Source organism: Periplaneta americana, chromosome 6 (assembly GCF_040183065.1).
Source record: "Periplaneta americana isolate PAMFEO1 chromosome 6, P.americana_PAMFEO1_priV1, whole genome shotgun sequence".
NCBI lineage: Eukaryota > Metazoa > Arthropoda > Insecta > Blattodea > Blattidae > Periplaneta > Periplaneta americana.
In genome coordinates, this window is record NC_091122.1 from 162,075,141 (window position 1) to 162,101,091 (window position 25,951).

A 25,951-nucleotide genomic window follows, 5' to 3' on the forward strand; every position below is an offset into this window, starting at 1 on the left:
TCGTAAGTAACACCAATAAGGCATGACCTCAAATGATACGTAGTAAAATATGATTTCACGGTTTACACATATCTCTTAACAAATAGACACGTATACGTATAACATTAGCTCACTCCCTGTTATACTTAGAGAAATCACAATATTAGTATCATTACGTAAGTATGCGTCTGTCTTTTGGTTGTGTTCTTCATTGACAGCAAGGGAGTCGGTCTTTTGTTTTTTAAATCACACTTTTGTTCGTAAGTCAGTCTTTATAATACAATTGTCCTAAACAATTCAAGTAAATTAGTGTCAGGAACTGTTATTTCGCTCATTATTTATTATATCAGCCACAATGCACACTAACACTTCAACTGAACATAACTGACGAATAGGGATAACTCGGAAACTACTTATTTTAAATGTTAAAGCTAGCTTCTTTTCGAGCCTTGCGACTAGGGTAGTTTAAAAGGGATGGAAAATCTGCGGGGTGGATTACACAGAAGAAACCGGTCTGCTTGGAAGCTGGTGTGTGCAGGCTTCTTGTTTACTGCTGCATCACAAATCATCCTGAACTGCCGCATCACAATATTTAACGCGTAAATATAAATTCTATTAAAATTAATAAATAATTTTCTCCATAAACTGCAGGTTTATTATGAAATTATTATTAACTGGGGAAGCTAAGCTTTTTAGCTTACATTGACGCTATGCCACTGGTGTTAGTTGGTTCAAAGGTTACAGAATTTTCTCTGTTCATATATACTTTAGATTGAGGAAGATTGTTCTCTGTTTTTATGTTTGTAACTTTTGATAAGAAGCTTTCTTGTGTTTTTAAATTAGCTGGTTGTAATTGTCGTTTTTCCCACTTTGTTGTTGGGGCAGTATATTAAAATTAGGGGAATTATTGTTTTGTAGCTTCTTATTCTTGTGGCTGTAGTAAGAGTTTTGGAAATCATTTATGATTTCAGAACAAAAAAAGCGTCTGTTTGCTTTTGAGATGCGATGAAAAATTTTTATTTGTATTAAATTTTTGTCTGTGATTTTATGTCTCAAATATTGGAATTCATAGATTTTCTGGAATCCTTGATTACCTATCCTAACTGCATCTTTGCTGTTGTCTCTTCTCGATACTTTGATGGTTTCTTCTATTAATTCTTTCGTTAAAATGTAAATATTACTGTACTTAAAAACATTTCGAGATGGATTACTGGTAGGTACAGTAGATTAAATATATAGATTTAAAAATAATAAACAAATGGAGGTACTGTTTAACAGAATATTATAAGAATGATTAATTGCGAAACATTTCGACACATTATCACAGAATATTTTATAATAGGATGCAGTACCACAAGCCAGCTGTTACCTTCCAAGTAATCACCAACAGTGACTCTTATAAGAATTTACCATATAGATGCCCTCGGTAGCGCAGTTGGTATAGCGGTGGCTTTCTATGCTCGAGGTTGCTGGTTCGATCCCGGCCGAGGTCGATGGCATTTAAGTGTGTTTAAATGAGGCAGGCTCATGTCAGTAGATTTACTGGCATGTAAAAGAACTTCTGCGGGACAAAAATTCCGGCACACCGGCAAAGCTGATATAACCTGTGCAGTTGCGAGAGTCGTTAAATAAACCATAATTTATTTACTATATATTTTGTTGAATACAATGAAAATGGTACCTTAATTGTCATTATTTAAAAATGAATCTCATTTATATATTTAATTATGGTATCCCTTTCTGTTCCTTGAAAACATTTTTACCTTGTCAAAATGGAAGCCTGTAAATTCAGGAAGCTGCTTTTTAATAAAATATATATGTATATATGTGGGAAGAAGGTGTGAGAGAGATTGTAAAGATAATTGAAATTAAGAACTGGAAGAGCTCGGTATTAAATAGGGAAGAATAGGTAAAACTTCTTCAGAAGGCCAAGGTCCACATAGGGCTGTCGTGCCAGTGATGATGTGACACATACAATAGAGAGAGAGAGAGAGAGGAAGGGGGAGAGGGGAGAGAGATGGAGAGAGTCCTTTTGCAATCAATGATCTCCAAGCTCCTGGTACCAAATTCGTGAAACAGTAAAGGACAGTAGCGGACGGTGGGTTTGAAAATTGGGGAGGCCAAGACGTGAATGATGAGAATATAAAAATATAAGGCCTGTAACGTACCTCATTACCAAGCGCAGAATTTATAGGTTTTAAGAAACTAAAATTAGGTTTTCCAATTTATGTTTTAGGATTTTAAATCTTATGTTTATGAACTTATATGATTTTACGGGAAAAAAATAAAAATAAACAACATATTATTAATATATTACAATGGCTTGGTAAAGATTGCCTTTCTTTAGGACACTCCAAGTCCTAACCTACGAATTAGGTCTTTTTAGGTCATATTGAATTTAAGAACGTTACGCTTTGCTACATAAAACGAATAAGAAAAGCAATATTTCGAGAGTAAGTAGACTGCAACAAAATTGATTCGAATCTAAGAATCCGGAGCTTGCTCATTACTATTATATAGTCTAATTTTACAGCAAATTAACTCGATGTTCCTCTTTCTTCGCAAACCGATCAAATAGGTCACAACATACTGAATAACTGCTACTCGAAGAAGCTAGAGTCAAATCTGCATTTGTTTCTAAACTCTCGATATATTTAAAATACTGTATAAGTAAATACATTTCGTAACACAAAAGAATAAAATAACAAGAACACCCACAAACAAGAGAAAATCTAAGAACATAAATGAAAACTTTTACGCAGGGAGAGAAAACTAACAACACGTGACTCAATTTTCTAAAACCAAGAAGAGAGAACGAGAGAGAGCTTCCCAATACAGCCGAAACCAGCCGTGACTATAAGCAGTACAGTTGTCAGCGGTGGGTAGGACGTCTCCAAATCCGCTCCCCTCACGCGTTCTAGTCAAGTTTAAACACTCTTCTAACCAGCTATCTTATTGGCTGAATTGCTGTTGTCATGGTTACCTGGGAGTAGCATCATGTAGCCGACTCCTCTCTCCCGCTCTCGCATAGACACTGCAGGCTGCTAGATGTCGACTATACGGGTTACAGCGCTATCTGTTATTTTTCAGTACGAATTATTTGTACTATCTACAGTATAGCGAACGGACATTACCAACTGGATGTGGTTGACTTTACGTAACTTACATCTTAGTCTTAGTGAATAGTAAAATTAATATGAAAGGAAAAATGTTCGTCATTTGCTGTAACTTGTCTGTGATCTTAATTCAGCTGAAATTATTACTGCCATATTGTGTTCTGGTAAAATATTAGGGGAGGCACGACCTCCCTTGCCTCCCCTGAAAATCCGCCGCTGGTAAAGGATCTAGTATAGAAATTGTCTTCACTGGACTGAGCATTACAGATCATTTGTTGCAATGTTAGGATTTCAGGATGTATAATTGATTTCCACCACAATTCCTTTAGACTTCGAAACGTTAAATATTTTAGGTGAAGTATTTGCTTGATATGCAGGATATTTTCCTACTTTGTGGAAGGTTACCTGTATTTTAAATTTATCTCCTTCAGTTACTCTATGAAACCCACTCACACCCAGTTTTAAATCCAAAGGTACTGTAATGATGTCATTGTATTTTACTCTACCTTTGAAATAACCTGTGGCGATAATATGATCATTAACATAATTGCAACGAAAACCTGTAATTTGTTCTTTCAATCTGATGATTTCCACTTCCAGTTCTTCCTCATAAGCAGCATAATTTTCTGGAGTGGTATTGGTCATCTGAGAGCAAATTTTTACATCTATTAAATTATATGGTCCCGTTTTTCCACATACTTCAAATCGTTCACCTATAATGCCAGGCTGAGATACTTCCAAGATAGACCTTTTGCATCTAACTTCTTCAGACTGTATGTTTTTTAGAAATGATTTAAAATTTCGAGGTTTGCTTATAGAACAAATGGAGACAGGAGGTGGAAGATCACTTCCAGAATATATGGAGTATTTGGTGGCTTTCATCTCTTCATCACTTAGAATATTCACCAATTTAAGCTGATCATTGGTTAATGTTAGAAACCTCAGATGCTTGAATACACCTGTTTCTACTAAGACAGACTTCACTGACTTTCCACTCAGTGAGGTGTCTTTTTCTTCAGAACGAGCAGTTGCCCACAGCACTGCTGCATCTATGAGCTCCATCTCATTGCTCACATTAAGTTGTCCTCGCTGCACTATACATATCACGCCATCCACACTTAGATCCACAAACTCTTTACTCTTTAAGAGTAGATCTGTATTCTGTTGTGCTCTCTGAAACAATTAAAAAAATACAATATGAATGTATTAGCAATAGATAAGATTTAGGCTTTCGGATATTCCACCATGTACTGGAACTTGAAATTTCCAAGACATGGTGGAATACCCAAAAGCTTAATCCTGATCACACTCAGAAGGACAATCAAATTTCTTGGCTTACAAATCGATAATATACTCGTATTAAATTGAAAAAATCATAATAAAGAAATTACCCCAAACTAAATTCAGCCTATTTTGCTATTAGTATTGTATTATATTGTATTTATTAACATTCCATGGTATTCATACATTGCTTTACAGCTAGAATATGGAACAAGTCAAAAAACTTAATACTATTATAAAGTCTTAATTTATAGTCACAATCTAGATAAAATATATATACAGACTAGATTTACAATATAGTCTACTAGTACAACACATAGTTTTAGTATCAATTTCATGAAGTGTTATTGAATGTCATGAATTCACCTACAGAATAGAAGGCGTGAGAAATTAGGTACTTCTTTAATTTGGCCCTAAATAATCTTATGTTTTGAGTTTCATTTTTTATATCGATAGAGAGGCTATTAAAAATGTTTACTGCCATATAACGCACTCCTTTTTGATAGCATGATAGACTTGCCGATGGAGTATGAAAGTCATTTTTTTGACGTGTATTTATGCTATGAACTGTTGAATTAGTTACAAAGTTTTCACGATTACATACGAGGAAGACTATTAATGAAAAGATATACTGACAAGCCATGGGCATTATTTGTAGTTTTTTTAAAATAGTCCTACAAGATTCGCTAGATTTGACACCTACTATTATTCTAATTACTCTTTTTTGTAATAGAAATAAACTGTTACTATCTGTGGAATTTCCCCAGAATATTATTCCAAAACTCATTACTGAGTGGAAGTATGCAAAGTATATTGTTTTTAAGGTATTGATATTTACTATCTTTTGCATAGATCTCATAGCAAAACAAGCTGAATTTAGTTTGGGGGTAATTTCTTTAATATGATTTTTCCAATTTAACACATTATGGATTTTTAAGCCAAGAAATTTGGTTGTCGTTGTTTCTAATAGGGATCTGTTGTTAATTATTGCGCTAGAAATTTGCAAGGTTGAATTTGCACAGGATTTAAATTGAATTATGTTAGTTTTGTTACAATTTAATACCAATTTATTGACTGAGAACCAGTCACATATTTTGAAGAGAATTTCCTCTGTTGAAGATTGGAATGTGTTGTAGTTATTGGCTGTAATTACTATATTTGTGTCATCTGCAAATAATATGGGATGACCTACATCTTTTATTAGGGGGGCAAGATCATTTATAAACACTAGAAAAAGTAGGGGACCTAATATTGATCCTTGAGGAATTCCATTATTAATAGTTCCCCAGATCTATGTGAGAGACAGTAAATATCAATACCTTAAAAACAATACTTCCACTCGCTAATGAGTTTTGGAATAATATTCTGGGGAAATTTTACAGAATAGTAACAGTATATTCCTGCTATAAAAAGAGTACAATAATTAGAAAAATGGTAGGTGCCAAATCAAGGGAATCATGTAGATTCATTTTGAAAAAACTACAAATAATGTCCATGGCTTGTTAGTATATTTTTTCATTAATAAACTTCCTCGTATGTAATCGTGAAAACTTTGTAATTAATTCAACAGTTCACAGCATAAATACGCATCAAAAAATGACTTTCAGACTCCATCGGCAAGTCTACTGTGCTATCTGAAAGGAGTGCGTTATATGGCAGTAAACATTTTTAATAGCCTCCCTATGGATATAAAAACATTAAACTTAAAACATAAGATTATTTAGGGCCAAGTTATGGTAGACAGTTAAGGAATAGAAATCTCGAGTTTTAAGCAACTGTGCATTAACAGTGATTTCACTAAAATGTACAAGGCATAAGTCATTGTCATAATTCAATTGGTATAATGATTGACAGGTGGCAAGCTATGAGTTTGATGCAAAGAAGGCCCTTAAGAACTCTCATGCCAATTCCATTGTTTTCCAATGGTCAAATTTCAAATAGGTACACTAAAGTATATTGCCACTTTCTCACTCAATTGTCAATTGTGTTTATCTTATTGATACACGGATTTTATATAGGCTACATGATGTCACAATGAGACTCCAACATTTTTAAACAAATATATAATAATAATAATAATAATAATAATAATAATAATAATAATGATTTATTTTAGCTGGCAGAATTAAGGCCGTAAGGCCTTCTCTTCCACTCAACCAGCAAAAAGTGTATATACATATGCATGAACTTGCAAAGAATTCAACAATTTGATTTAGATGAGAGTTACATGTATACAGGAGTTATTTACGAATTAAACAACAAAATACAATGAACTATTAATTAAACACTGAAATAAACTGTGTAGCAGAATTAAACTAAAATACATAGAATGTTAATATATTTCAAATGATATTAGATAATGGAAAGAGATTATTATGAGACAATTTTGAAAATACAGCACAATCAGGATGATGTCTAAAGAAAAAATTAACAGTGTAGTCAGTGATAGTTTAAATCAGTATGATTGGAGTGAAATGCTAATATGGTTATCTTTTAAGCTGTTCTTAAAGGTGTTTGTTGTCTTGCAGCCCCTAATACTTTGTGACAAGGAATTCCATTGACGCGAGGTGGATATTGTAAAAGATGAGGAATAACAAGATGTTCTATGAAGAGGTATACTTAGCGTGCCACAGATAAGTGATCTGGTATTTACGTCGTGGTTAGAGTATAGATAAAAGAAACGAGACGAAAGGTAATTTGGTGTTGAGGAGTGCAGAATTCGAAAGAGTAAAGACAAAGAGTGTAAAGTTCTGCGTTCTTTAAGTCGGAGCCACGAGAGACTTGCGAAGGACGGTGATATGTGATCATATCGTCGGATGTTGCACACGCGTATCTGACGCACATATTCTGAGCTTGCTGTAACTTGACTGACAGTTCAGAACTTAGGTCACTTAACAAAACGTCACAATAATCGAAGTGCGGCATTACTAGGGTTTGTACTAGGGTAAGTTTTAGTTGCTGGGGCAAGAAGTTTCTCAAGCGACTCAAAGAGTGAACGGAGGAACAGATTTTTTTTATTGTTTCTTTAACTTGAAAATTCCAACTTAGATTATTATCAAAAAAGAAGCCAAGATTTTTTACGACAGATGAATAAGGGATTAGCGTGTTGTTAAGGGTAACAACTGAAAGATTACTGTTATTAAGGGAGTTAACTAAACGCTTATGTCCAATAATAAAGTGGAAAGGAAAATGTGTAGGCTATACTATAATTACTATACATGAAAATGATAATGTAACTCTCAAGTTTTTAGTGTTACTCACATAATTCAGTTCAGTGCACTTGCACATAGGCGCCTCGAGTGTATACTTTGCCTTTGACGTACCTCCAGAAGAAAAAAATTAGTCGGGTAATGTCGGGGAACATGGAGACCAAAGAATTGAACAATCACAGCCAATCCAACAATTGGGGAATGGAGAATGTATCATTTAAAAACTGTCGGGAGGTTAAGGCTCCAGTGGAGTGGAGCATCGTCCTACTGAAAGATTATTGTTGGCTGCTGTCAGTGGCACGGCAAAATTCTCCAACATATGAAGAGTCCACTGCAAGAATGATGGATGTCATTTGGAATACATTTTTCAGGAGAAGCAATTGAAAGTTTGAAATGCTTAGCGCTCAAAGCTTAACTGTGATTTTCCGATCATTACTGGACGACTATCACTGTTAATGCCATATAACTCTGTATGTACATTCTATATGTCTTAAGCTATGCATTGACAGTCTTGGTTCATTTTCGACAAGAAAGTGACATCCATCATTCTTGCAGTGGACTCTTCATATCCAAGTAACTGTTACCAGTGATAGGACAGTATCCTCTTGAAAGAAAATCAGTCCAACAATTTAATTTTACATATACATCTTGATTACACAACTTTTAACACTGCATCACTTCGGAATATGTATGATAAGAACTTTCTTGTGTTAAATATTAACGTACCTTGTTAACATGTTTCGACCTATTTTCGGTCATCTTCGGAACTGGTCGTTGTTGGTCTTGGCGCCTCTTTTTCCTGTGTGGGTACGTTCGTAGTGTAGAGTCAAAGAGTGTATGTGTTTTGAAATTGAGCTGTGTGTTGAGAATGTCGTTGGGGTGTGTTTTCGTGTGTCTGTATATTTCATATTGTTCTAGTGTATTTAGTTTCTGGCTTTTTGGTTGGATGTGCAGTATTTCCATGTCTGTGTTGATGTCTCTATAGGTGTGGTTGGCATTTGTGGTGTGTTCTGCATATGTGGAGGTGTTTTGTAATTTTGTTATGGCTGTGATGTGTTCTTGCAACAACTTCTACATAGGACAGACAGGCAGATCATTTCAAACACGTTACAAAGAACACATCACAGCCATAACAAAATTACAAAACACCTCTACATATGCAGAACACATCACAAATGCCAACCACACCTACAGAGACATCAACACAGACATGTAAATACTGCACATCCAACCAAAAAGCCAGAAACTCAACACATTAGAACAATATGAAATATACAGACACACGAAAACACACCCCAACGACATTCTCAACACACAGCTCAATTTCAAAACACATACACTCTTTGACTCTACACTACGAACGCACCCACACAGGAAACAAGAGGCGCCAAGACCAACAACGACCAGTTCCGAAGATGACCGAAAATAGGTCGAAACATGTTAACAAGGTACGTTAATATTTAACACAAGAAAGTTCTTATCATACATATTCCGAATTTAATTTTGCAGAAGGAGTCTTGAATGTCGGAGGATCCTCATTGTAAACACGACTAAAGTTTCGTTGCACTTGAATAATGGATTCTGTTTCTGCATATCACAACACAGCCTGTGCACGCATGTTTGGAATATCTATTTTTAGAAACAATCTATTGTTGCAGCGCCACTACGGTTATTGCGCGCACTACAACATTACCACATAAACTTTTTGAGTTTCTAAGTCTGTTCCTTCTGGAATCACAGCTGTACAATATGAAATGTAAAAGTTATAGACTTTACAATTGTTGAAATCTCATTGTGGACACAGTGTTATTATAATTGTCTTGCAGGTCTCCTTGCATATAGCAAATGTGGCAACAATGCTACGCTATTTCTATATGCAGCAGTTCATTTCGATTTTCAGTAGGGTTGCCAACTTTTTCTGAAGAAAATATGGGAGAACTAAGGAATCTATAAAATTTCACATAGAAACTAGATAAATTATTCGGTTCAGTTATCAAAAAAACAACTCTATTCTACACTTCGGCAGCTGGCTTAAATTACGAGTATTTTGAGACAGATTTTGTCTTGTGTAATAGTTGAAGTCAACTGCAGTTTGCAGCTATGATTTAATTAAATGTGTCGTCCTCCTGTTTCGAACATCTGTTAAATTATTGCTCATAAAATAACACACTCTCTTTTATGAGCATTAATACCTGGTGTGCTTAGAAAAATCTAGTCAGTTTTTCCAAATTTATAACATTAAGGTGGTTTCATTTTAAACTGCTGAGCACTAAAACCCAATTCTGGCAAGCCTTACATTCTATAAAGACTGCACATTTTAATGCCTGTCTTGAACAACAAAATTCTTCACATAAATCATCATTCACGGCAAAATCAAAGATTTAGAATAAAAATTTTTATATTATCCAAAAATAAAGGAGAAAAATGCAAGGGGCAAATACGGGAGATCCTGGGAAATACGAGAGGGTTGGCAATCCTAATTGTCAGCCATCATACCGACCCAATTATGTTGTTCTTGCTTATCCCGGATTTGATTAAACTATGTCCATGAGATTAACTTCCCTTTTAGCCACTGGCGTAGCTCAGTCGGTTAAGGCGCTTGCCTGCCGGTCTGAAGTTGCGCTCGGGCACGGGTTCGATCTCTGCTTGGGCTGATTACCTGGTTGGGTTTTTTCCGAGGTTTTTCCCAACCGTAAGGTGAATGCCAGGTAATCTATGGCGAATCCTCAGACTCATCTTGCCAAATACCATCTCGCTATCACCTATCTCATTGACGCTAAATAAGCTCGTATTTGATACAGCGTCGTTAAATAACCAACTAAAACGAAACTTCCTTTAATTTTTTTGAGTCCTGTTGAACTTCGCCAAAGAGCTGATGCAATCCAGTGTGTAATGTCGAGAAGCTCGTTCAATTTTGCACTTCACAAAATGGAAAATTTAAAAATTCTTTCCACATATTTGATGGTTTTGAGGTGACCTGATATTTTCAACCTAGAGACAGCAGTTTGTTCTTGACAGTCCAGTGACGTGCATTTTTTTTATTTATTGCGTCTCCTGGATGTTCTGCTTGGTACGATCACAGTCTACTATATACAGTCGCGAAGCTTGAGGTGATTTTTTGCAAATCTCGTGATAAAGCGCTCCAAGCGGTTAGCAACTAGAAACAATAGACTGTCCACGGTCGACTTTGGACTGTGTCGTATTTCCATCGAGTGCTAGCTCGTTGCGTATTTCACATTGATGCTTGTGAAATGTTCGTTATTGGTTGTAATGAAAATGTTAATGGCTAAAATACAATAATTGGAATAATAATATTTTACTAGAGACGTAGAAAAATTAAGTTCGTTTTAATGAAATTTATTGATCACGTTTTATTTTCAATTCTGGTGGGACTATTATTGCTTAGGCCTACTTTTTTTTTTTTTTTCAAAGGATATGTTTTTAATTATAGCTGTTAATTTTGTTGTTATTTTTATTTGTTACTTTACTAGAGACGTAGAAAAAGTCTGTTACAATAAAATTTATTGATCACGTTTTATTTCCAATTCTGGTGTGATTATTATTGCTTAACCTCATCCCACTTTGTTAACTACGTAAGCCTACACTACAAGTACCGGTACACGTAAGTTACTCCATTAATTCATATTTCCATTATTATTGTTGTAAAGGGAAATGCAAATTAATATTTATTGGTTTCATAGTTAATTATTATCGCTATAATCTTGAATGAGTGAAGCGATTATAGTAAATTTCAGTTAGTTTTGCACAAACAAAAATAATATTAACCTATTTCTTGTAGGTATCTTCGAGTTTATGGTGGAATTTAATATACAGTACTTCATTAAAATAATAAATTAACTTTATGCATTTAATATTTCAATAATGGAAGGAAGGTGTTAATATTTCCAAAAGAACACAACGAAAGTGTAACATATTTTGTCGTCTACTAGGAGAGAGATCTGCGATGATGATGCGATAGTAGCGATCCTAGTGGTGGGCAACTACCCATGTTTGCATTTTTACTACGTATTGAGCGACTGTATATAGTAGACTGTGATACGATGTGGTGGATGATTCCAATCAATTTTCATTTCTTCTATGGCTTTAGAATAGGCGGTCTCCTCTTGAAAAATAGGCCAGCTAGAAGTACACTACAAATGGTGACTGTACTCCATGTTATGAGCGACCATCTATTTGGACAAAGTCATACTGTCACAATGAAGTGCCCATAGATATGACCTAAGAAATTAATAAACCTTAGCCATTACGAAAAAATGAACATAAATTTATAATTGATGAAAAAATTACCAATCATAAATTAAAATACCCAAAACACTGGATATTTTGGTCCCTAAATTTATTATCTGTTTAAGATACATACCCTTACTACCATATCTTTAAAGTCGAGGTCATACAGCACAGAGATGTTCAAAATGTCGCACAGACCCTTGATGTCATCTTCTTTAAGATTGTCCAGGTAGTATACCACGCATATCTCAATCAAATCAGATAGCCAGTACTTGTGTGCAACTTTGATAAGTTCTAAAGCTTCTTCGCTGGATATTATATCCACTCGGTGAGTGTATATATACCTGCAAAAATTTCCAGTAACTTGTATAAGTTTTGACTACAATTAAGTCGAGTTTTTGTTTTAAGATTTAACCTGCTGATATGGGTTTCACTAATTACATATTTATTTCCATTTACATATAAAATACTGAGCTATAAGCAAGTCCAGGAATAGTAACGAATTGCTATATAAATTGTAGGGAGAGTTAATCAATTCATAGACATTGTAAGAATTTCGTCGACAATATTTATTTTTAGGTATTTTGTGAGCCAGCTATCTAATATCAGTTTATTTCGACAGGACTGAACTTGAAGCTTCCAGTCAAGATCAAAAAATATTCTCACCCCACACAAGTTCATGCAATTCTTTAGACTTTCTTCCAAAAGTATACAAGTCTTAAAAAGATGGTGAAGTAGGCCAGGGGTTTAGTCGTAAATAAAATAGTACCAGGGTGCTTCGCAAAAAGTTATTATTATTATTATTATTATTATTATTATTATTATTATTATTATTATTATTATTATTATTATTATTATTATTATTATAATATTGCTTCTTGGTAATTCCGCTGGTATTTACTACTAATCCGTACAATACTTACAAAATACGAAGTTGAGTAAGATGCAAGTAAGACAATTATTATTGTACTAGCCATACCCGTGCGCTCCGCTGCACCCATTAGAAATAAATATAAAGTAATTACATAATTAAAATAGGACATTTGATCCAGGGAACATTTGTGTTTGATAGAAGGATAAATCGTTTAATATGTTACTTAATTTAAATTGTATTTAAATAATTAAAATGCGATCATTTTGGTCCAAAGACCACCCATTTGGTGCAATGACAATTCATTTAACATGTTTCCTAATTTTTTTTTTACATGCAACCATAGTTTAATGAACATTGGCATCATTTAGATTTAATGTGTCTACTTTATTTTACTTCCTATAATATGTTTCCATTGAATTATGGCAATAACTTAATTTTAACCCTTGTTTTCTATGTAGTCCGTAAATGGCGCTTGGCCCACTATGATTCTGAACCCTTCAAATAACTTAAGCAACTTAAATTATATTCTATTATTATACTATATTATATATTATATTATATTATATAAAAAGTGTGTTGATAACGGATGTAACTTACATAAACATTATTTTAAGAAATACAGGAAACGAATATAAGCTATTTTAATCTTACCTGTCCTCAATTCACCCAGAAGTTACTGTAATAACGTTATAGCATTATGTCCATCTAGAGAAACTACACTTTCAAATGGTGAAATAATAATTAATTATACAAATCGGTTAATTTAGATTCCGATATTACTTTAGACAAACACAGAAACATTCTCTGTAGGCTATGTTTCATAGCTCTCGATTGTTGTTGTTGTCCCTTATAGACGAAGTCATTTGTTTTTTATTTCATTAAACCACCTTAGATGGTAGTTATTTTAATTTTAAAACTCATTTATCTCATTAAATATCAGTCCTATCAAAATTTTTCAAAGGATAAAACTTATCGGAAATGATTTTAAAAGAAACTTTTGTTATGTACAGTAACATTTTTCACAAAAATCGATAATAAGCGAGATATTTGGATTTATTTCATTCAGGTCCCTTATAACCCCCTTTTAAATAACGTATTTTGAATGCCATATAGCCTAAAATCTAAGTTACAACGACTTAATTTATATTTTAATTTTCATCGAAATCCGTTCAGCCATTATCGCGTGAAAAGGTAACAAACATCCAGACAGACAAAAATTTCAAAAAAGTGATTTTCGGTTTCAGGGTGGTTAATTATATATGTTAGGACCAATTATTTTTGGAAAATCGAAAATTACCAGAAAAATTTCGGCTACAGATTTATTATTAGTATAGATAAATTAAAAATAAAGAAGCTGGGCACTTCCAGGTTGCAGAAAAAAGTACCGGGGTGGCGCCCAGGTGTGCCTTGGCACGACTACACCCCTGTGAGCTACTATATCTGAGTCCCCTTGCTTACTTCCTTATGAGTGTACCATTCTGATGCCACTGGCTTGGATGTTTGCAATGTCCAATCCAGTCACTGAGATATCACGTCCATGTGAACAGTAGGGAATACGCTTTAAATTCTAAAAATCTGGTCATAGAATTTGGATGACTGAAATTATAATGTGTTTGCCATTTTGTGTTATTTCTTTTTATCTCGCGGGAAATTGACTGTTTCTAGAAAAAATTGCAACATGGAAATAAATTCAATAGCACTTGCCAAAGCACGAAGACACCCCCTCTTTGCAGCAGTGAGGTTGTCAAACTTGTTCCACTAAATGACTCCCCACAAAACATATTTCATTTTACGTGGTTTTTAAGCCCATTTTACGCCTTATATGCGATAATTATCGAAGTCCGATGGATGGTCCGAGTGGCATTCGTGAACCCGATGCTGACAGGCGGCCCTTCCTTCCTTCAGGTAAGGTCCCATAATTTTCTGACGAGCCCAGAGCCCCAACCTTTTATAACCTAGATCAGCATCGGGAACCAATACTACCACAAGACGTCATCCCAGCCTATTTTTACTATTACAGATGACAGTTGAAATGAGGGGGAACTGGAGAGTGTGGGGTAGAATGAAAGAGGAAATGGGAGTACCCCGAGAAAAGCTCTCTGCAATGTTTGTTTTGTCCACCACGAATTCCATCCAGATCTGACCGAGGATCGAACTCGGGCTACCTGGATGGAAGGCGAACGCACTAGTACTGTAGCCACAGACTCGGCATACCGCACTATACCAGCAACAGTAAAAGTTTCAACACTTATCCACTATGCGAAGTACCCTGCTGTTATTAAATTATTATTATTACCGGTATTATCATTGCTATCACCATGGCATGGCACGTCCTCAGGTTGCGGATAGAGGAGACGGCCTCCAGATATGGAGGGTAGCTGCGAATATATTGAATAAGCAGTCGTGGACAGCCGATAAGGGGTGGTTCTCCAGCTTGGAGGTTGGGCGAAGGGCTAACAACCCATCACTGTAAAAAACAGCTTGTTACGAAACCTAACAGAATGGAGATTTATCTTTCGAAGAGGTGGAAAAATTCAAATATCTTGGAGCAACAGTAACAAATATAAATGACACTCGGGAGGAAATTAAACGCAGAACAAATATGGGAAATGCGTGTTATTATTCGGTTGACAAGCTTTTGTCATCTAGTCTTCTGTCAAAAAATCTGAAAGTTAGAACTTATAAAACATTTATATTACCGATTGTTCTGTATGGTTGTGAAACTTGGACTCTCACTTTGAGAGAGGAACAGAGATTAAGGGTGTTTGAGAATAAGGTTCTTAGAAAAATATTTGGGGCTAAGAGAGATGAAGTTACAGGAGAATGGAGAAAGTTACACAACGCAGAGCTGCACGCATTGTATACTTCACCTGACATACAGTAATTAGGAACATAAAATCCAGACGTTTGAGATGGGCAGGAAATGTAGCACTTATGGGCGAATCCAGAAATGCATATAGAGTGTTAGTTGGGAGGCCAGAGGGAAAAAGACCTTTGGGGAGGCCGAGACGTAGATGGGAAGATAATATTAAAATGGATTTGAGGGAGGTGGGATATGATGGTAGAGACTGGATTAATCTTGCTCAGAATAGGGACCAATGGCGGGCTTATGTGAGGGCGGCAATGAACCTCCGGGTTCCTTAAAAGCCAGTAAGTAAGTATTACCATTACTATTATTATTATTATGATGATGATGATGATTATTATTATTATTATTATGTTTATCATAATGATAAAAATCTTACTGAAGCAGCTTCTTGAACGCGTCAGGTTCAATATCCAACAATTCCACAGGGTCTTTCTCTGCAATAGATCCATAGAACTGTTTCTCGAACACAGGGCTGGCGATTGCCAACAAAGCTTTGCAGGCTGCAATTTCCTGTAACATAGTTCAATATTTACACTGTCACTAATTTATTTCACCTTTTTCAATGTGATTTAATATCGCTTAGGTTAACACCTCCTAAACCTGAGCCAGACAAGGAATGTGTCTTGACCATTACCACATGAAGAAACAGCTACAATGTTACCAATCCAGCATGCATTGAAAATATTCCTAATGCAGTGATGTAGTGTTGATGAAAATTAGGAACCATCATAATTTATCAACAGTAATCTCACTAGACGTTTTGATTTTATCGATAAATCTCCGAGTGGAACACGAGCAGATTTATCTAGAGAAAATCAAAACTCGAGTGGGATTTAACTGACTATTACACGATTAGAAGAAAGTATATAAAGATAAGAAGTAACGAAGTACTCCAATACAATAAAATATTAATTGACTTACGAAAATACAACTGTCTTCAAATGTATTATTGTACCATCTCAACATTACAAATATTACGCTAGATGCATGCTAGATGGCAGTAGTGAGCAATGCCTTCTCGTCGAGAAGTTCTCGATCTATTATACACGATGGCAATGTTACTAGTCAAGAAGGCTTTGTTGATTCAGTTTCATTTTTATTAAAATGCAACATTCCACTTCAATTATCCGAATCCCAGTAATCAACGTCACTTGACAGATGATTTTCAATAAATCTTAATATTAAACAATCTCTGATACGTGACTATCCATAATATCATATAGCAGAAGTATAACATAACCTAACTAATATACATAAGTGTTAGAAAAGTTTTAATTAACAACGATGACATAAAAAATAAACATGAATAATTTTAAAAGGAATAATTATTGAATGTACAATTTTCAAATTTGAATGTGGTTGGTGGTTCAATTGATGTTATATTGGACGTGTGCGTAATAGAAGTGGAACTCGTTGATTTAGGCCTACATGGTGTATTCAACTTATTCAGGATTTCCGAATGGTGCTCTTCATTTATTTGTAAATCGGATTTCAGAAGATGCATAGTATGATCAGTGGTCTTTATTAATTCTTGTTCTTGAATGCCAATGTGAGTCATATTTGAAACTGCTGTGCAGCGACTGGAGTGGTTTGTAATTTATATATATATATATATATATATATATATATATATATATATATATATATATATATATATATATATATTTTTTTTTTTTGACGTCCAGACAAGCGCAGTTTCAAATGTTGGCAAACAATAAGCAGGCATGATTGGTTGAAATACGTCCTTTCGTACCGTTTTATTGGTCAAAAGTAGTATGACGTAGTAAGAGTGTAATAGTCATGGAAATCTAATCTCATACCGTAGAAATGGGTAAAGTCGATTAATGGGTATATAATCGACCATTTGCGATTTTTATTGAAAATGATATATTATCTCAGTTAAGTTACTTGTTAAAATTTTGTTATGCTGACTTCATTGCCTTACATTGTAAATGTAAGCGAGAGGGACAACAAAAAGCCTGCGCATGCCAACAATGGGAACACTGTGTAATTACCGTTGAAGTGAAAATTGTTATTCTCAACTTTTTCTCTTAAATGAAAACAAAGTCTTACAAACTCTAAATTATTGTCAGCAGTGAAAGGAGACAAGAAGTATACGTAAGTACTTTTGGTTGAGATTGTATCCTGAAATAATAGTTTTGCAGTTCGTAAATGTTAGTATTGAAACTTATTATTAAAAAAAAAACTTGTACCTTTGTAGGATTAAGTCAGTCATGCCATCGACCTACTCGAAGCAGATAGGATCAGCAGGAAGAATAAATTTTTTCACCGAAATATCTCCAACTAACACTTATAAACAGACAAGTGTCATAGTATAGCTTATATTGATGGGATAGTGGAGAAAGAGGAAGACGAATTTATGGTGAATTTCTTGCATAAGAGAAGCACTGCCAAAGGAATGTATTTTGTATACCCCTCTGTACCTGACGATGGGACATGAGGAGGGGAAGATTTCAAATAACATCTGACATAAACCTAAGCAATGTTGAATAGCATTTTAGATTATAATTGAAGTGTGGTATTTCAATGTAAATTTTGAATTCTTGAATCTTTGTTTGTTGATATTTATTTATTTATTTAACCTGGTTGATATGTGAAGTATTAATTTTTTTATGTTTTATATATTGGCAATCATAGTCACGTTTGTACAGTGGAGACCTATAGGCCTAATTGTATCGAATTGTATGATCACAGTAACAAAATATACACTGTATAATCCTATAGACTTACCGGTATATAATAGATTATTATTGTTTTCTACATCCCTTGTAACAAATAAAATACATGTAATACACTTAATTTGTTTTTAAAAACATAAACAGTGATCGACTTTACTTCGCAATATTTTAAAATCGATCTTAAATTAAAAATTCAATGGTGATCGACTTTACCCTATTTAAACAGGTAACTTCGATCACAAGTAAAATAAAAAAAAAATCAGACTTTGGTGAATTGTAATTCACTTCTTGTAATGTGATTTCATAAGTGAAGGATATGACGACAAAATACTATTTTCTGAGGAACTTCGCTTCATTGCATAACCTCAATATCATTAAAAATTGCAAAATTTTGATCGACTTTACCCTCTTCTACAGTACACTTCCATGGAATGGTTGGGAAAATTATGTCATTCCTATCCCATTAGCTGAGTTAAGTTTGGGAGAAGATAAGGACACATATTAGCTGGCAATATATAACTGTGAGATAAATTCTTTGGCTAGTTGTTTTTAGATATGACATTCATAGAGGTTTGATATACAAATTGTTCTTCCTACAGTGTTCCTCAAATGCCCAATGCTTCCTGATCGTAAGAATGCATTACTCCTGGGTGTAATAAAATTAATGTCGACTGTCTGAACAAGTGAGAGCCTTAACTTCCACTACCCTGTGGGTCTTCACGTCCTGTAATGGGAACCTTTTAATTCTGGGTAGAAAGCTGAGCGAACTAAGCATACGTTTAGTTGATGTTTCATTTGAAAGTCTATGACTATATAGCCGCAATCACTATACAAACGTAAACAGATACTGAGAGAAAGAAAAAAAAAACTGTTCACTTTAAAATTAGGAGATTTAAAACAAAACTGTTGTTTAAAATTAGGAGATTTTTTAAGAAACTGTTCAGTTTAAAATTAGGAGATTTTTTAAAAAAACTGTTCAGTTTAAAATTAGGAGATTTTTAAAAAACTGTTCAGTTTAAAATTAGGAGATTTCTTATAAAAACTGTTCACTTTAAAATTAGAAGATTTTTTAAAAAACTGTTCAGTTTAAAATTAGCAGATTTAAAAAAAACTGTTCAGTTTAAAATTAGGAGATTTTTTAAAAAACTGTTCAGTTTAAAATTAGGAGATTTTTAAAAAACTGCTCACTTTAAAATTAAGAGATTTAAAAAAAAAACTGCTCACTTTAAAATTACGAGATTTTTTTAAAAACTGTTCAGTTTAAAATTAGGAGATTTTTAAAAAAACTGCTCACTTTAAAATTAGGAGATTTTTTTAAAAACTGTTCAGTTTAAAATTAGGAGCTTTTTAAAAAACTGCTCACTTTAAAATTAGGAGATTTTTTAAAAACTGTTCAGTTAAAATTAGGAGATTTTTTAAAAAACTGCTCAGTTTAAAAATAGGAGATTTTTTTAAAAACTGTTCAGTTTAAAATTAGGAGATTTTTTAAAAAACTGTTCAGTTTAAAATTAGGAGATTTAAAAAAAAAACTGCTCACTTTAAAATTAGGAGATTTTTTAAAAAACTGCTTACTTTAAAATTAGGACATTTTTTAAAAAACTGTTCAGTTTAAAATTAGGAGATTTTTATAAAACCTGCTCACTTTAAAATTAAGAGGTTTTTCATGTAAATATACTATCCACTGGACTTACACAGTCACAGTACACTGGACTTACACAGTCACAGTATAACCCCATTAATAAGCTCATCAAGGGATTGTGACTATCAAGCGTTATAAACGGGACAGTGCTATAGACGGGAAATTATTTATGAAATGGGAAAAACAATTTAGACACTACTTCATAAAAAATGCAAATAAGAGTTCATTTTACGTTGTTTGCCATGTGTTTGTACACCTAGGCTCCTACTTATATTATCAATAACATTTTCTCAGCAGTTCAAGTAACTACAGATAACTTCACTGTGGAGTAACGGTTAGCACGTCTAGCCGCGAAACCAGGTGGCCCGGGTTCGATTCCCGGTCGGGGCAAGGTACCTGTCGAGGTTTTTCCGGGGTTTTCCCTCAACCAAATGCTGGGTAACTTTCGGTGTTGGACCCCAGACTCATTTCACCGGCATTATCACCTTCATCTCATTCAGACGCTAAATAACCTGAGATGTTGTTAAAGTGTCGTAAAATAACCTACTAAAATAATAAAAAAAAAAAGATAACTTCACTGATACACCACTAGGAACAACACTAATGTAATTTTTCCCTTACAGACAGAGATTTATGCTTTGTCATTTTGCTCTATCAAACTTACTGCAAACTCCACAGAATTCAAAGGATGACTAGATTTTACGGAAAGGACAGGGATATATTGACAAGGAAGACTTTTGAGTGGTAAAATTCTTTCATGGTCCTCCAGCTTGGGGGTTGGGCGAAGTGCTAACAACCCATCACCGTAAAAAACAGGTTGTTACGAAACCTAACAATAAGCCTCGGAATGGGACTGATTCTCCGGCACGACCACAGCAAAGAAAAAAGGTTATAAGATTTGGTACAATGAACGTAACTAGTCTTTATAGAACAGGAGGAGTAAAATTAGTAGCAAAAGAACTAGCTAGATATAGAATAGACTTCGTGGGAGTACAAGAGGTTAGGTTAGATGAGAATGGCATATCACAAATAGGCGATTACTTGTTGTATTATGGGGAAGGAAACATTAATCACCAATTAGGAACAGGATTCTTTGTACATAAAAGAATAAAATCAGCAGTAAAAAAGGTCGAATTTATCAGGACAGGTTATCGTATTTAGTACTTAAGGGTAGATGGTGCGATATCGTAGTTATAAATGCTCATGCCCCTACAGAAGAGAAAGACGACCATATAAAGGATAGCTTCTATGAGGAATTGGAATACACTTTTGATCAGTTACCAAGATATCGCATGAAAGTTTTATTGGGGGATTTCAATGCTAAAGTAGGACGGGAGGATACTTTTAAACCAACAATTGGAAAAGAGAGCCTACACCTAATACAAAGGAGTTAGGTTAGTCAACTTTGCCACATCAAAAAATTTAATTGTCAAGAGTACAACATTCCCCCATAAGGATATACATAAATTAGATGGGAAGATAATATTAAAATGGATTTGAGGGAGGTGCGATATGATGGTAGAGACTGGATTAATCTTGCTCAGGATAGGGACCAATGGCGGGCTTATGTGAGGGCGGCAATGAACCTCCGGGTTCCTTAAAAGCCAGGAAGTAAAATTCTTTCATACAAAGGAAAGTGCAAGTAAATACAACTTCCGACATTGCTGACTGGAGGGTTTTTTCAGGTAGAGGGTGAAATTCTTTTCCTGCATTCATGATGCAATGGCCCTCAGTACAGTCACAGCAACATATTTCTTCACAAATCTTTTAACTTTGAAGGGGACTAAAGTACTGTGAATGTAGAGTTCAATAAAATAAAAAAAAAAACGGTTATTTTTGGGTCCCCCTCGTATGTAACAGCTGAGTAACTCCCTTATCTATACTAATAATAAATTAATTTTCGATTTTCCAAAAATAATTGGTCCTAACATATATAATTAACCACCCTGAAACCGAAAATCGCTTTTTTGAAATTTTTGTTTGTATGTCTGTCTATATGTTTGTTACCTTTTCACGCGATAATGGCTGAACCGATTTCGATGAAAATTGGAATATAAATTAAGTTCGTTGTAACTTAGATTTTAGGCTATATGGCATTCAAAATACATTATTTAAAAGGGGGCTTATAAGGGGGGGTCTAAATTAAATAAATCGAAATATCTCGCTTATTATTGATTTTTGTGAAAAATGTTACATAACAAAAGTTTCTTTAAAAATAATTTGCGATAAGTTTTATTCCCTAAAAAAATTTCATGGGACTGATATTTAATGAGATAAATGAGTTTTAATATTAAAATAACTGCCATCTAAGGCCGTGTAATGAATTAAAAAACAAATGACTTCGTCTATAAGGGGCCTTGGACAACAACACTCGAAAACTATGAAAGATAGCCTACAGAAATGTTTCTGTGTTTGTATGAAGTAATATCGGAAGCTAAATTAACCGATTTGTATAATTACCATAATTATTATTTCACCATTGGAAAGTGTAGTTTCTCTAGATGGACGTAATGCTATAATGTTATTACAGTAACTTCTGATATAATATAATATAATATAATATAATATAATATAATATAATATAATATAATATAATATAATATGTAATATTATATAATATAATTTAAGTTATTTGGAGGGTTCACAACCATAGTGGGCCAAGCTCCATTTACTGAATACGTAGAAAACAAGGGTTAAAATTAAGTTATTACCATAATTCAATGGAAACCTATAACAAATAAAATAAAATATACACATTAAATCTAAATGATGTCAATCTTCATTAAACTATGGTTGCATGCAATAAAAATTAAGAAACAGGTTAAAGGAATTGTCATTGCACCAATTGAGTATCTCTGGACCAAAATGATCGCATTTTAATTATTTGGATGCAATTTAAATTAAGTAACATATTAAACTATTTATCCTTCTATCAAACACGAATGTTCCCTGGATCAAACGTCCTATTTTAATTATGTAATTACTTTATATTTATTTCTAATGGGTGCAGCGGAGCGCACGGATACGGCTAGTTAACAATATAACATAAAATTTAAATTTTAAATTCAAAACTATGCGAGTAAAAAAATGGTGATCATTCATTATTAAAGAGTTTACACAGAACAGCAAGAAGTGGAGCTACCAGGCAGGCTGAATATGCTAGACAAATAGACAATTAGGCCTACTCACTGAATTTAAAATTTTCATTTTCACTGAAAGAATTAGTGTTATATGTGTATTTACCTCTTTTTCTTCCCCCACAAGGAACTTGCAATCAGCAGCCAATCCCTTCTCCAAAGCTTCCAGTCCCCTTTCTACCAACCTGTATTTGGACCGCTGGCAATTATCCATGGTAGCCTATTTTCTTTTAGACCAAAGCTGAAACATCAATAATTCTTTAAGTACGAGCTATAAACAATTGCATGAGGAATGGCTTACTAATATTCGAAAAAAGAAACTGTTTTATATATATTAAATCTATTTAGTTTATTAGGCCATCTGCCCATCTTTTGTTAGAAGACATCAGTTCGTTTTAAAACAGGAGTTTAGGTAGTTCTATAAATACCGAGCAGTGTAAGTACCATTTGCATGTACTTTAACACTAAAAAACGTAAATATAAGATTGCAATGTAGTTTAAAATGTTCTACTTAATTATTGTCAATAATTTCACATGTTTCTAGAATAGATAATAATAGACAAGCATTAATATGAACTTTTTGAAGGAATGGAAGCTTCATTATGATACAGCAGGAAGAACATTGCAAACACTATGGGTGCTATGCACGAGCACTGTGTGGCCGAGTGGTAAGAAGAGGGGCCGGGTAGCTCAGTTGGTAGAGCAGCTGGCTACAGACTGGAAGGTCCGGGGTTCGATCCCAGGTGGTGACAGGATTTTTTCTCGTTGCCAAACTTTCAGAACGGCCCCGAGGTTCACTCAGCCTCCTATAAAATTGAGTACCGGGTCTTTCCCGGGGGTAAAAGATGGTCAGAGCATGGTGCCGACCACACCACCTCATTCTAGTGCCGAGGTCATGGAAAGCATGGGGCTCTACCTCCATGCCCCCCTAGTGCCTTCATGGCATGTTACGGGGATACCTTTACCTTTTACCTTTATGGGTGCTATGCATAGACATTTCGCTAGTCCGCGCTATGAGCGTGCTAAACTAGCCCCGGCTATTGACTGATTACTTGTACAGGATTCATAACATATTGCTAACACTGGTTTATGAATACGAAAAATGTTAGTTCGCTGACCATCCACTGGAAGCCCGCGCTAAGAATGTCTATACATATGAGATTAATGAACAGATAAATAGGTAAATTTATTTGTGGTAAAACTAATATAAATATTGTTAAAATAGCTACAATATAATAAATCAGAAGGATATAAGCTTGCTATTTGGTGTGCAGATAAAGATTAAACTGCATTGGTTATTTATTAATACAGGTTCACCAATGATAAAACTGTAAATTAAATGTGGTAGGCCCTATTATCTAGTGGGCAATAATATCCAGAAATAGAGCAAGACGAAATTCTTTATGACACAATTATGGAGATGATTAAGTTTTTTTTTTTTTTTAATGAAATCCCGAGTGTAGGGCAATCATTGTTTTTATAATCTTGTATGTTATACATTTCGATTAATTGAACAAAATAATAGGTTTGTTCCAGCATGGTTCAGATCGATTCTAAACTGTATGCTCATGCACAGTAGCTCAATGTGTGTTCCAACAAGACTAGAATTAATGCTATGTATCAATGAATTTAAATATTTTTATTCAATCTTATGGCTTAACACTATATAATATAAAACAAATTAATTCACTGTTTTATATATTTTATATATTTACATCGTATTGTGACACAATGTGGTCTTAGCCAATAATATAACATAAAATATACAAGGACAGTTTACTAAATACAGTAACTTAATTCACATCAAAAACACACAAGAGAAAAAAAAAAGAGAGAAAAACACATTCAATATAAATTGACAATCAGGCAGAAACCACAAACCAGTAATATTCAATAAAAACATGAATATAGTCGACAGAAATAAAAGGTAAAAAAATACACACGCTTGTTAATATTATATATCGTGAATAATTTTGTAAATTTCTTTCTTAAAAGCTTCAATTTTAAAATATTTCATATTTGGAAAATGATTTGTAATTTTATTATAAAGTTTTGAGCCGAAACTAGCACCATGTTTTAAAAGCTCCAAGTTCTTAAATTTACTCCATGTAGAGTAAAAATCAATGTTGTCATATATGGAGTTGATTGATAATGGCAGAAAAGGTTGGTAATTTTAATTTCAATTTTAATTAAAAGTAATCTTGTAGTTTAAAGTTTATTCACTGTGGATAGTGGTCGAAATCAATGTATTGATGTCGGTATAAAAACAATTATTGTAGAGAGAAATAATGTTTACAGCGAAAATGTGACAACACTGCTTGACATTACAGTATTTGTGCGTGCAAAAAATATATATCGAACACAAAACCCTTCCGCATGTGTATCAATTAAAAGTTCGGACTTTTTATATATCGGTACAATATATTGGTTCTTCAGATCTGGCAACACTGGTCGGGTCTGTGCGATACCTCTCAACGGACTGAACGGTTGACGCCCAACTCAACAACATCATTTGGAGTTGCGAACCAGCGGTGCTTAAAGCTTACATGTACCGATTCAGTATTTAATGTTGGACATGCAGTTTTTAACATATCGTATCCTACTGGCGCTCTAAAAGCACACAAGATAATACCTATCCTGGGCACTACAGAAATCCTACGACAATCCTTAACAAAATACAAACACCCCGTTTGATTACCTACCGTAACTTACCATACAGTAATTATGGAGTTCCCAATATAACAAATAAAGAACAATAGAACAGAGGAATCTCAACTGGATACTGCTACAACTAGGCCTATTCGGAATACAGTAATTTCTTCGTCAAGGTCAAGCAAACAGCTGTAACCAAGGCCACACAAGACGTGTCGTCATATTCCGCAATGGTTTCACAGAATGCA

At 34.1% G+C, this 25,951-nt stretch overlaps 1 protein-coding gene across 2 annotated transcripts; it reads right to left on the minus strand.

The window, feature by feature from the left end:
- Positions 1–1,599: 1,599 nt before the first annotated feature.
- LOC138702005 (BTB/POZ domain-containing protein 6-A-like) lies at positions 1,600–25,898 on the minus strand. 2 transcript variants are annotated; one of them, XR_011332765.1, is made up of 6 exons: positions 25,754–25,898; positions 23,158–23,292; positions 15,953–16,086; positions 11,967–12,177; positions 3,277–4,268; positions 1,600–3,243 (listed from the first exon to the last, which is right to left on the minus strand). XR_011332765.1 is itself a non-coding variant. In XM_069829472.1 (5 exons), exons 2-5 carry the CDS (start codon positions 23,263–23,265, stop codon positions 3,387–3,389), a joined length of 1,335 nt encoding a protein of 444 aa, XP_069685573.1. In that variant the 5' UTR covers positions 23,266–23,292; positions 25,754–25,898; the 3' UTR covers positions 1,600–3,386. The 2 variants fall into 2 exon arrangements, 1 of the variants encoding a protein (XP_069685573.1); XM_069829472.1 differs by having other exon boundaries at positions 1,600–4,268.
- Between the last annotated feature and the right edge of the window lie 53 nt (positions 25,899–25,951).